The sequence below is a fragment of the Hyla sarda genome, chromosome 5, assembly GCF_029499605.1.
Source record: "Hyla sarda isolate aHylSar1 chromosome 5, aHylSar1.hap1, whole genome shotgun sequence".
NCBI classification, from domain to species: Eukaryota; Metazoa; Chordata; class Amphibia; order Anura; family Hylidae; genus Hyla; species Hyla sarda.
The window spans coordinates 330094721-330109015 of record NC_079193.1 but is presented as its reverse complement, the minus strand read 5'-3'; the positions used below and the strand labels follow the sequence as shown (position 1 = coordinate 330109015).

The 14295-nt window shown below is 40.6% G+C and overlaps 1 protein-coding gene across 2 annotated transcripts in view; it reads right to left on the bottom strand.

Moving 5' to 3' along the window:
• VPS13B (vacuolar protein sorting 13 homolog B) overlaps nucleotides 1–14295 on the bottom strand; it is a 1225788-nt gene that overhangs the window by 335048 nt on the left and 876445 nt on the right. For both annotated transcript variants that reach the window (XM_056522379.1, XM_056522375.1), the window contains exon 35: nucleotides 3484–3621. In XM_056522379.1, the coding sequence (XP_056378354.1) occupies nucleotides 3484–3621 (138 nt within the window). The remainder of the gene's footprint in view (nucleotides 1–3483; nucleotides 3622–14295) is intronic.

Here is a 14295-nt window from a genome sequence, read left to right as displayed (position 1 = left end):
AACTGTTAAAAGCTTGAGTGTTTTCCGAGCAGGAAAAATCAAAAAGTTTAAGTCGAACCCGAGTTTGCCAGATTCGGCTCGCTCATCTCTATCAAATAGTTATTAAATTGGATGTAACTTCCTTTTTTTTACCTGTTACCTTTAGAAATTCATAATCTATGGAAGATGCAAGTACAACAGAAATATGCAGTGTAAGATTACAAGGATGTCCAGAAGCCGCTGCTACCAAAGCCGCCGTCTCCGCTACTGAATCCGTCGTTACAGCCCGGAACAGTCAGAGCAAGTAATCTCCAAATTTTGGCCAAATCAACATTTGAAATGGTTGCAATTTGATTGTGATATATCGTGCAGGCCTAGTATGTATAGGGCATTTATGTTCTTCCGGAAGTGGAAGCAGTATAAGATTACAAATGGCAAACGAAAAAACTTGAGCATATTTGTAGCAAGGTCACATATAGAAACCTCGCTGGCCCATGGGGATCAATCCAGCTTTATGCCAGGTAAGTCCACAGTGCATAATTTTCACCGCTTATTTCTGAAACTTCAAATGTGGCAGGAGGAGGCAGGGGTAAAGAGTTTTTTTGCTCGACACTGTCAAAGCTTTTGACAGCGTTAAGTGGAATTATTTATGGAAGATTATGGCCCGCATGGGTTTTGGTCCCAATTTTATTACATTTGTCTGCTTCCTGTATAGGGATCCAGTGACCAGGGTAAGAGTTAACGAGCAACTCTTTAAAGAGTACCTGTCACCAAACTAAACTTTTAATATATTGTTCCTTATGTAATTATAAGACACTATGCTATTTACTTGCTGTTAAAATTCTCAACCTTTAAATGTTTTTAATGTGATTTAAAAAATGGCCTCTAGGCTCTGTTCTGTTCCCTGCCACAGTTAGTTTGGTCTCCTCCCGGTCTGGCAGGAGACCAAACTCAGGAATTTTTTTTTTTTAAGGGCAGGAGGGGTGTTAGGAGTAGTTAGGGAATATAATCTTATTCTTGAGTTAATTAAGAAAATATGGTTTGATGACAGGTATTCTCAAACATATTTATGGATCCCTGTTTCTCATAAAACCAATTAAATACAATATCACACCATTCTATAAAAACACTGAACCGGCTGCATTTATATAAACAATCCCTGGGTGTACACAAAGACAGCATTAACATATTTTGACAGAGCATCACTAAATCATGTTGTTGTGAAGCTATCAGGTGTAATCTTTTACCATATATCTAAATATATGCTGAAGTTAGAAATAAATTGAAAATGGACACATCTGTACAAAAACTAATTCTACCATTACTAAAAGAGATGAGCGAATCAAATCTGACGAAGTCGAATTCGTTCGAATTTCATGAAAAATTAGATTCAGGCCGAATCCGAACTTCGACCTGATTCTAAATAACGAATTTCTTCATTAGCGACACCCCTGCGATCGTCTGTATAATGTGTAGATGCGATCTGCTTTCTCCTGCGCTCGCATCTCTGCAATAGATAGGAAGATCGCAGCGGGTGTCAGGAGTGACACTTGCTGTGATCTGTCCTCAACTGCAGGTACTACTGCTCCCAACATGGAGCATACTCTGCTCCATGCTGGGAGCTGTAGTACCTGCATTAATAGACAGATTGCAGTGAGTGTCACTTCTGACACCCGATGCGGTTTGTTCTGTATAATGTATAGATGCGGGCGGCCGCTCTTCTCTGGTCCCACTGTGGCTGGAGCCATCTGGCCAATCACAGCTCTCTGCGGGAAATATGAATAGGCGTGTATACACGGCAGTGAAGGGGACTAGAGATGAGCGAACTTACAGTAAATTTGATTCGGCACGAACTTCTCGGCTCGGCAGTTGATGACTTTTCCTGCATAAATTAGTTCAGATTTCAGGTGCTCCAGTGGGCTGTAAAAGGTGGATACAGTCCTAGGAAAGAGTCTCCTAGGACTGTATCCACCTTTTCCAGCCCACGGGAGCACCTGAAAGCTGAACTCATTTATGCAGGATAAGTCATCAATTGCCGAGCCGATGCGATCAGCAGTTAGAAAGCAGGAGAGCGAGTGGCATGCTCCGCTCCCCTGCAATGTATATACTACTGTGTAAACTTTCTTTTTTAAATCCCCCGCCGGGAGCCCTGAATGGGCGGCACCGAGGAGCCATTCAGGGCTCAGGGGGGGGGGGGGGGTTGGGGGTTTAAACTACTACTTTGTCCCCCAAATTTATGCCCCCATGCATGTTTATAATAATTCATTGGCCCCAGTGTGTTTATAATATGTAATTGGCCCCAGTGTGCTTATAATAATGTATTGGCCCCATAGTGCTTATTCCCCTCCCGCTGCCTGCTCCTCATCTTCTTGAAGCAGGGCAGCAGTGGGACATGTCAGGAACTGGTGGCAGTGAATGAATGAAGCCAACATGTCACGCATGTAGGCTTCATTCATTTGCCCGTTCATTCATTCATCCGTTATGAGAATGGTCCTTTGAGGAGACAATAACAGAGAAAATATGAACTTTAGCGATCCAAAAAAGTGATGGAGATACCTTTTTTAATAAAATGTAGTTTTTATTAAAAAAAGATGCAGTAGTGATGGAAAAAATTGTATTTAGAAAATGTTTTATTATAGCGAAATTTTAATTAATTTTAAAAAAAAGGATCAATTTATGTGGGCAGGCAGGCCGACAATAATAAAAATGTGTGTGTGTGTGTTTTTCATATACATATTATAACATTTTTATTTTTTAGGTAGTACTACTACTCCCAGCATGGAACACACTGTTTTATGATGGGAGTAGTAGTACCTGTACTAATTGACAGATCACCCGTTGCGATCCTCCTGTATAATGAATAGATGCAGCCAGCCGTCCTTCTATGGTCCGCTGCACTGCCGTATATATATACCTATTCATATTTCACGCATAGAGCTGTGATTGGCCAGATGGTTCCAGCCAATCACATCACAAAATATGAATAGCTGTATATATATACATCAGAGCAGGGGAACATAGAAGAGCGGCCGCTGCATCTATTATACAGGAGGATCACAACGGGTGTCAGAAGTGACACGGGTGAGCTGTCAATTAGTACAGGTACTACTACTCCCATCATGGAACAGTGTGCTCCTTGCTGGGTGTAGCAGTACTACCTAAAAAATAGAAAAAATAAAGGAAAAAAAAGTGAAACACACACACACACACACATTACATTATTATTATTGTCGGCTACAATACCCGCGCCATCTGTCTATTAGCACAAGTGCTACTGCTCCCATCATGGAACAGTCTGTTCTATGCTGGGAGTAGTAGTACTACCTAAAAATGTTTTTTAAAAAACTGAGAAAAAAAAGTGAAACACACTTTATTAACACATTATTAAAATTCGGTTTGATTCAGGGTTTTTTTTTTATTCGGCGAATCGGCCGAATCAAATTTTTCAAAAATTCGCTCATCTCTAATTACTAATAATAATTATAAAAATAGAAACTCTTTTACCTGGCCCATTAAGAAAATCTTTTATCTGCAGTGTGACAAATGGTGGAGGAATCCCTGTTCTGGCATTCACCTCTCCTGCGGCAGTCTGTAGCCAAATCTTGGAGTAATCCAAACCTTCTGGTAAAGTTTTTCCAGCATCTACAACAAGACGACAATAGAATGTCATTTGGTTCAAAGGGTTGCTCATTTTCTCATAAGAAAAATATTTACAACAGAAATATTCAGTTTACATATCTACTGCTGGGAAGGCAGAATAGTTATAGAGATGGAATTCAGATGGACACATATCGCATCACACAAACAGTAAACATCTTAGCATACCTGATAACGTTAACAAGAAGAAGCTGTTGTGTGTGTACATGAGGAGTATCAGTATTTGTGGCCAATGTGTAACAAGGGCCTGGCCTTTATGAGAGCTTATATACACTGCCCACACAAATACTGCTGATTTATGCAATGTTTCCCGAAACGACAGTGTCAAAAAGAGAAAATGTTGGGGTAAAAGTAATAGTGGGTTAAGAGGATAAAAGGGAGAGAAGGAATAGAGAAAGGAAATAAAGGCCTATCACAAGTACTACTAGGTATACATTTTGGGGTCAAAGAATGTGTTTGGGATGAAGGTGGTGACATAGTGGATTTTTTGCAGGCACGATCACCCATCAATTTATATTTCTTGATCCCAATATTTGTTTAATGCTTGACTTTTAAAAGTTAAATATTAAACATTCACATTTTCTTATTATGGCCATGGCTTATTCCTAATTTTTTAAATGATGATTTACAAAAGAAAAAAGGTGGCAGTCTTGGCTACCTACAAAATGTAGAGTAATAGCTTATGGATAAATGTAGGTATATCTGGTAATGAAATCTCTATTTTTTAACTGGTCGATTGGCAATGTACACACCCCATGTTAATAAAGAAAAAAAACACATATTTAAGCTTTCCTTTAATCCTTTCATAAAATAGATTCTCGTATGCAGTGTTAGAGATGGGCAGCATCTAATAATTCTAATATAAAACCTATCTGGATCCATAAAGAGATATGATCTGTATGTCACAGTATAAGGAGTGGACAAAAGAACTGGACAATTTGTTTTCGCTGTGCAGATCTCCTAGTGACTTTCTGCTTGTATGGGATCTAGCTACTAAAATGTGGGAAACTACAGTACTACAGTATTTAACAATGTAGATTCTGGTGGCATTCCAAGAGAAAAGTACGTTTTCTCCTTATACTGGGCTCGTATTAATGGGACTGTTGAAAGTCAAAAGCATCTTCAAACTTTAAAAGCCCAGTATACAATTTGTGGACATAATGATGTGGAATCAGTAAACTAGCTAACAGAATTGATTTATACTTCCTTCAGTTTCATTGTTTCCATTTCAGCAAGTATAAAGCTAGTTAAAGAACAAAGGTGCAATAAAACCAAAATCAAAAATAAATCAAAATATCATATGACACTCTGTATAACTCTCAAGAGATTCTTGTGGTTCTCCCAGTCTTTAACCATCACTTAGTAAGATTTAACCCATTAAGCCATCCTATGCCAACAGCCCACTTAGTCTTAGACTTCAAAGGTGTGCAGCCATTTGCACACATCTATGTAAGGATACTGGCTAGCATCCAGAAGCTACAAGCACCTTGCATAACAACATTATTTGGAATGGATATGACCATATTGAGGTCCTGAACTAAAAGCTGAAACAGAGTAATCAACCCTACAAATAAATATTTTAAAATAGGAATAACTATGCCTGTCGACTCTGCTTATCCAATTTATTTGTATAGATCAATTATTGTTTTCAGCATATTAAAAGCTGCTTTACCTCAAGGGAAACTTTGCCTTCTGGAGACAATTAATGATGTCCTTAAATCCCTTAATATTTAGGGAAAGGTCTTGTTTTAGATCTTGAGAATCCCACAGCGGGTTACTATTCTGATTTTGTAAAGTATAATTGTAAACATTGTTTTAAATATTTAGATTTTGCTAAATCTGCCAACCAGCAGTCCATGTGTCACAAACTTTTTAGACTTGAGAAGAGTTTCCATGAGCATATATAAATAACCTTATTTCATGTATTTGCCGCAGCCGTTCCCATGTATTCCATTCAACATCTACTTTGACTTAGAAGGAACATTCTCATCTCATAAAGTGAAGCGCTATAGATGGGACAAGCTTTCACTTTAGGATTGGTGAGGGTCGGACCATTGGGCCTTCCACCAATCATGAGAATGACGAGGCCTCAGTGCTCAATCAGCAAATCATCACGTAACTGTGAAGAATTCCCAATATTTACAAGAAGAAGAGGCCATTTTAAAACAGAACCTAACCTAAGCACATACCACAACATTTAGGGTCATATACAGAAACCATCTTGAGCAAGGTACCATCAAGCCACCTGACCAACAAGACTGGTGCTGAATTAACAAAAGTTGATTCTGAAAAGTAAATCACGGGACTAAAGTAGAGATATATTTGTGTAATTCCAAGAATTACTGATTTATTCCCACCAAATTTAAGCCTTTATTCAAGCGGACATAACACAGAGCTTAGTCTGCTTCTGGAGTTTTATGGTGTACTAGCTGAGTAACCGGAGTTGCCCGGTTTTCCTTCCTAATCCTTGTCGTTGAGGAAAATCACCTGAGGAAGCTTTTGACTTCATATCCCATCCTCATATATTGTTGTCATATCCCAACCCCATATCTCGTCCTCCTATCCTGACCTCCTATCTCGTCCTTCTATCTCGACCTCCTATCCCGACTTCCTATCCCGTCCTATTATCCTGACCTCCTATCCCGACCTATTATCCTGACCTCCTTTCCCGACCTATTATCCTGACCTCCTATCCCGACCTTTAATATGTGTACCAGGTATTGAAATATCTCCAGCCGTACGGAAGTTATGTGGGAACATACATTTCCCATTGATTTGCATTGGACTTTAAACAAAAACCCTGACCCTTGCAAATGGGGGTGAGTAAGGGTTAAATTACCTATCCTATGTTTGTTGTAAGTATATATAAGTACATATAAGTAACATGTGAGCCAAGTTTCATGTTAATATCTTTAGCAGTTTGGACGTGATGCTGGAAAAAAAACACACACACACACACATTGAGTTTTATATATACAGTGGTCCCTCAACATATGATATTAATTGGTTCCAGGAGAACCATCATATGTTGAAACCATCATATGTCGAGTACATATGTCTATGTAAAAATGGTAATTGGTTCTGGGGCCTCGGAACCATTGTATGTTGAATACATATCTCTATGGGAAACTGCTAATTGGTTCTGGGATGACCATTGTATGGGGAGTGTTTAACAAACCACGGTGCCTCCAGCTGTTGCACAACTACAACTCCCAGCATGCATGTACAGCCATTGACTGTCTGGGCATGCTGAGAGTTATAGTTTTGCAACAGCTGGAGGCACACTGATAGGGAAACATTGATGTATGGGGTGTATAGTGTGTATATGTATTGTATGTGATGTGTGACATTGCATACAGTACTGTACAGTTCTTTAAATACCTTCAGGGGGGACAGAATGTCCTCCATTACGATTCTGCTGACTACAGCTCTATAGGAAAGGAAGGGGAGGGCAGCCAGCAGCTCATTGGATGCCTGCAGCAAGATGCTGCAGGCTATTGGCTATGGCTGCACTGGGGGGCGGGGCTTACACGGAGCTTACAGTGGAAGCCTGCGTGAGTTAGCAGGACAGCATGTGAGTAACAGAAGGCAGAACGGGGCACACGGGGCACATTAAACAACTATCTGTCAGTTGCTGAACTTGTCAGCGCTGTCAGATAGCTGTTTGTACGATGGCCCCAACACACAGCAGCATCATATGTCGATGCTGCCTTCAACATACGATGGGCTCTGAGAGGCCATCATATGTTGAAATGATCATATGTCGGGGCCATCGTAAGTCGGGGGGTCACTGTACAGTGGTCCCTCAACATACAATGGTAATTCGTTCCAAGCGACCCATTGTTTGTCGAATCCATCGTATGTTGAGGGACTCATGCAATGTAAAAAGTGCATTTAATACTCACCTGTCCCCGCCGCTCCGGACCGCGTCCTCACCACTCCCGATGCTTTTCCAGGGGCTCCCGATGCTGTCCCGCTGCTCCTGCGTCTTCTTCGGGATCCTCTGGCTTCTTCCGCATCTTCTCCGGGGTCCGGGCCTCGCTTTCTGGTGACGTTATTACGTTGCTGCGCCGGCACGGCGTGCGCCGCGACGTAATAACGACGTCGGAAAGTGAGGCCCGGACCCCGGAGAAGATGCAGACGACCGCCGGAGGATCGCGAAGTGGACCCGGAGCAGCGGGGATAGGTAAGTGAACCTGTCCGGGATGCTTAAACTGCTATCCGACAGCAGCTTAAGTCGGATAGCAGTTAATGCGATGGCCCCGACATATAAAAGCATCGTACGTCGATGCTGACATCGACATGGGATGGCCTCTGAGAGGCCATCGTATGTCAATTTGATCATATGTCGGGGCCATCGCTGTACATAGATTCACAGGTGTGGTATTTGCATACACATAAATAATAAGCAGCTTATAATTTTTCCCGCAGTGGCCTAAAAAACAGCACAAAACACCTGTCTGATGTTGTGTAAGTTCCATGGCCTTCAATAGGGGCAGATTGCTTACCAATGGGTGTGGACCCACTGGGCCACCTAAAAGGTTTGACTATGCCCCACTCCAGAAGTGCACCAGTGTTAAATTAACATATTTTTATCACAGAAATGGTGGAGGAATCCCTGTTCTGGCATTCACCTCTCCTGTGGCAGTCTGTAGCCAAATCTTGGAGTAATCCAAACCTTTCTGTGAAATCTCGAAGTCTGAACAGGGACTTAATGTCAGTAACAGCTGTGTGCAGCTCGGATACCTGTCCTGCAGGAACACACAGAGGAGGGCACTAACAGGATTTGCACTGTTGCTCACTTCTCTCCATTTGATAATGGCGACTTCTTAAGTTGCTGTTCTGTTTCTGACACACCTGTTACAAGGCAACATAACCTGAGGATATATTTATGCAGTGAAGTATATGCAAATTCTGACTTTCCTGCAATAATAAGCGTGTGAACATGTCCTAAATCTATACTTCTGGTTCTGTGCAGCTGTTTCTAATGACCTATCAGGGTCTGCTATAAAACTCTGGTTCCTGTCCATCATGGTAAAAGCTTTCTTCTGGTTGCCTCCATATTATATATTATGTGCACTTTGCCTCATGCTAACCTGTAACAAAATTAGTTTTGTTTCTAGTTGTATTCCTAGTCTGATTAAAAGTTGTCTTTTGGTTTTGACCCAGCCTGCTCCTAGATTCTGCTTCTGTCTAGCCCTTCTGGATATAATGTACGGTCCTTGTTATCTATAATTCTGTTTCTATGCCTACTGTTCCTGTTTGTCCACTTGCTCCTTCAGCCTTCGAACATCTACTAGTCCTGTGTCCATGCTCCAGCTCAGCTCCCATGACTACTTTCCAGTCCTGTGCTTGTACCTAGTCATCCCTGCTTGTGTTTGGCTGCCAACAGTTGGCCATTCTGGTGAGATGTTTGCAGTGTCTTGCACACACTCCCACACTGGCTGCAAGGGTCTTGCATGTTTCTTCACCGCAACAAATAAAGAAGGTTTTTCTGCTACTGGACGTGGTGAGTGTATCTTTTTCTTCTCTTGGAAGTCGTTTTCATTGTGATATGTGCATTAGAAGATAGCACCACCATTAGCAGTCTAGCCACTACCGTGTTTAATTGTCCAACACATTGCTTCGGTAACATCAAGCACTCTACAACCAGTGGTGCTCAGCATTGCTGTGCCTGCTCTCTATCAATTTTACAAAACACCTTAACAACAGTAAAAGTAATCTGACACTCAGGCAAATGCACGAAGGATAAAACAGAGTATCTGGATCTTGTACTGACATCAGAAGGCACAAAAATTATCAACAAAACCTACTTCAAAACAGTGGATTGCAACGGCCTCCTTGACTATAGAAGTTGCCATTTTCATAAATGGAAGAAGAGCGTGCCTTATGGCCAGTTTTATAGAGTATGCTGGAACTGCGCCAGGGATTCCGATTTCAAACTCCAGAGCAAGACAACAGAAAAAAGACTAAAGGAAAAAAGGTATCCGAAGATCATCATCAGGAACACTTACAAAAAAACTGTGGAGTCCCGCACAGAGGGCCACCCTCCTACTACCAAAAAAAAATAAAAAATGATCAAACGACTTTTAAGTTCAATTTTATTACGGATTACACAGCAGGTTTTAAAACCATTGGAAATGTAATCTGGACCCATTGGAAGATTTTACAACATGATCCTATCTTGAAATAAATCTTACCTGATAAGCCCAACTTCACATATAGGAGGGCAAAAACCATAAAAAATAATGTTGCACCAAGTCGCCTCATAAAATCCAGTAAGGAGAAACATAATGACATTTTTGGACCCACTAGAGGATGTTTTAAGTGTGGGAACAAAGCTTGCAAGCTATGTGAAAATATTAGGGACCAAGTAACCTCATTCAGCAGTAATCAGACAGGGGAAGTTTTTCAAATAAAAACCTGCATGGATTGTAGCTCCACACACATCATTTATTTGATAGAATGCACGTGTCGCTTAAAATACATCGGCCGCACGTCTTAACAACTCAGAAGCAGATTCAATGCGCACAGGTATACATTTTATCCACCAATACCTGAAACATAGCGTGGTGGTGCGGGAAAACACATAGCCCATAGGAGTTATCATAGCCCCGGAACTATGCACGGGTACAGACACCACACCCGTAGATGTTTTCATCCATGCAGCATATCCCGCAGATGTTTTCAATCATGCAGCATATTTCTATCTATGCTCACTATTACATACTCCATTCTTCCCCAGGACCACCCCAATGCAGTCCCTAATTATCATGTCAAATGCCAGCTCGGACGTCTTTGGATGCACGTGTATCCTGTCCTATTCACATATACCAGTTACTACATAGCATGTTCAGGTATCCCAGGTCATATATACGTACCTCCACAATCCTGTGTCTCCACTTTTAGCAGTTACACAGAAGAATACAGCCCATAGGAGTTGTCATAGCCCCTCCAGCGCTTAAACTTAGCGCAGCCACCAGCTTCATGCCGGCAGCATTTTCCTTTCAATCAGCATCATTCTTGATACATATACTCCTCCTTGCACAAACCAGACCATCAGATTATTTTTTTCATCAGGGAACTATGTCCTATTCACAACATTTTCAATGCCACTTTTTACACACTTTCACGCTGTAATTTTATTTTACAGCATGCACACTCTGAACAAGATTTAGTACAGTGGAACATCATCTAACATACACCCCACTATAGAACTGGTGTAGATAGAACTATTTATTTATTGAATACCTATTGTACCTTCTGTTATGCGCTGTCATTCTGACAGGTGGTGGATTCACGTCACTACTATGCGCAGTTCTTATGGGGCGGTCCGGTATCTAACCCGTTTGCGGGCTTTTTAGTGTTTTAAATAGCACCTGTATGTCCACGTAATGCTAAAAGCCACTGTTAATTGAAAAAGAGGCAGGAGCCAAGAAACGCGTCTGATTTGGCTAATAAAGAAGTTTATATCCACAACTGGATGTTTGTCTTTACCTGCGGCACGCGCCTAAGAACCCCGGCTTTTTCCTGCATTCCTACTTAACAAACCAAGACCAGCTGGGGGAACCCTAGCCTGATGCCCGGGAGACAGCTCCGCATCTAATACCACACGGCGCTTCATGGTGGTTGTGTCTGGCACACAACTCCACAAGGTGAGCACACATCTGAATGGTGTTACCACTGTCCTTTGTGCTATACCGCTCCAGACACACTGCCCTTAGAGGAAGCTCTGCTCTGTCTTTTCTCTGTCTGATTGACAGGCACGCAGCTGCGCTTGTCAGTGTCCCCAGTACTGAGATTTCGGACTCATGCCAGGCCGGCATGAGTCTGAAATCTGAGAGATGTGCATGAAGGGAGACCCCTAGTGGTAATACTTTAGATTAAAAAATAAAGGTATAAACAAAACATTTTTTCCAAGCATGCAATTTGAAAGCTGTTAGGGAGACCTTAATAAAGGACATATTAAAAGATTTTTTGATGACAGGTTTAACAATAAATACATTTCTTCTTCTGGAGGAGTCCTTCCAAAATAAGGAAGTGACCCTCAGGATCAGAGTAAGCGCTTTGTGGGGTAAATGGAAAGGAGTTACTCAAAAGAGTCACCACCCCTCTGAACTTAGAGTGAGAAGCATATAAAAATGAGAATACTTAAAATGCATAAATTTTGGGTATAAGGATGTGGTGAAATGAGACTCTTGAAGACTAATAACATCAGGCTTGTGCTTGAGATAATCTAGTAATGCTTTTTTCAGTTTCTTAAAGAGGTTAAAGGGGAATTAAAGGGGTACTCCGGTGAAAACCTTTTTTTCTTTTAAATCAACTGGTGGCAGAAAGTTAAACATATTTGTAAATTACTTCTATTAAAAAATCTTAATCCTTCCAGTACTTATTAGCTGATGAATGCTACAGAGGAAATTCCTTTCTTTTTGGAACACTGATGACATCACGAGCACAGTGTTCTCTGCTGACATCTCTGTCCATTTTAGCAACCATGCATAGCAGATATATGCTAAGGGCAGCGTGGTGGCTCAGTGGTTAGCATTGCTGCCTTGCAGTGCTGGGGACTTGGGTTCAAAGCCCACTAAGGACAACCATAAACAAAGCATTATTATTATAATAACGTCAGCAGAGAGAACTGTGCTCGTGATGTCATCAGAGAGCATTCCAAAAAGAAAAGAATTTCCTCTATAGTATTCAGCAGCTAATAAGTACAGGAAGGATTAAGATTTTTTAATCGAAGTAATTTACAAATATGTTTAACTTTCTGCCACCAGTTGATTTAAGAGAAAAAAGGTTTTCACCGGAGTACCCCTTTAAATCCCTTAATATTATTGGAGAGAACACAACACATAATGATACATGACAAAGGGGCTATGATAGCAGGATGGTGACCTGTTTAATATTTTTTAGCTTCAACAAAATATAGTATGTTACATGGACTGTACAAATAAACTACAAAGTTAAACTGTAAAAACCCATTTTACAAATAGTGAACAGGCAGAACACAAATAAAAATCAGAGCTAGCTATTTTTCATTTGTTATTTACAGTCCTAGAAAAGCACTTATTATACTGGCTATTATTAATTGCAGGATTCCTATTCCAGTGTGTAACCATGTTACACCCTGTTTTTACACTGAACATATGGCAATGTTGTATCGCTGTCTTGTGTGCATTGGGCATTAAAGCAATGGAATTTCTGTATCATTGGCCTTATCATCTAAATCATATAAAACTCTTTTGGGGTTATTGAAAATATTGAATTTAAATTGTCTCAGTAAAGTTAGATTTTTTTCCGATAAAGTAAAAAAAAATGTGGCCCACACTCAACCGAACACAGACTGTGAGACATGTTTATAATGCCAGTAGTGCAATTCATTCATGTAAAAATCCTGCAGTTCTACACAAATGTAAGTGAAACCCTTCAGTCATCAAGGTTTGGTTCCCATCTGGTAGCTAAAATTCACAGTCCAAACTTTCGATACTGTTAGCTGATAGAGCAAGGAAGCACTTGGTACCATTTATATATCTGCCTGTGATTCCATAACAAAGAAAATTTATTTTATTCTTCTGTGCCACCTGTCAAAGAGGTGTTACCAAGCCTCTAAAGTGCTGAGAGAAGGAACACCTTCTCTCTCCCCAAGCCATCCCTGCTTGCTTCACAACCAGCTGGAAGCCGAGCCCCGTTTCTAAATCTCTCACATATGTAAACAATTTGTAAGCACAATGAAGATACGAGAAACAGGGCTCAGTTCTGGAAGCAAGCAGGGACAAGGATTTGAGCAGGAGCAAGAAGGAGTCCCACCCCTCAGCACTTCATGGGGCATGGGAACGTCTCACCATGATACCATGGGTCTCATTTTCCTAACAGCACCCAACAGTGTCAGCACTTTAGAAGGTGACTTACATTACATTACAAATTCATTTCTGGTTTTATCAGTTCTTTATTTGCATGGGCAAAAAAAAAGGTAAAATGCACAATTTTTTTTGTAAAAACAAAAAAAAACACAGACATCAAAGTGGAATGAAACGCATGTTAACATTTTTACATTGAAGTCTAGGTAACAAATAAAAATGTAAGAGCGTTCCTTTCGCTGTGTATAACCTAGCTATACATGCGCCACATGACCTTTCAACTAAATACATTTTTTTTTCATCCCCCACTCTGCCACAATACTAAAACTTAATAAAGTATAGGTATGTCAACATGGTATCAATAAAAACTACATCTTGCAAAAAGATGGCAATGTGTATTTTCTTGCATTCACTTAAAAAAAAAAATATACAAGCTAATTAATAAATTATATGTACCCCTAAATGATGCCATTGCTACCTCAATGGAAAAGAAAAAAGTTTTGGCTCTTATAATTCAATGAGGAAAAAAATGCAATAAAAAAAATTGGCCAAAAATAGGGTCCATGGGGTTAAACTGTTACCTCCTTGGTCTGAAGAAGATATATTTTTTTCACAACCACTACATCGCCAAGCGTGTGCCCTGCTATCCTGAATACATATACTGTTCTAGACCCCACAGCACAGGGCATGACTGTACAGTATACTGAAGAAAGGGGCATTTGGGCTTCATTATTGTCAAAGACAGTTCCATTGCTTACCAACAAGAAAGCAGTTAACAATGCAGGGTCTCCATGCACCAACA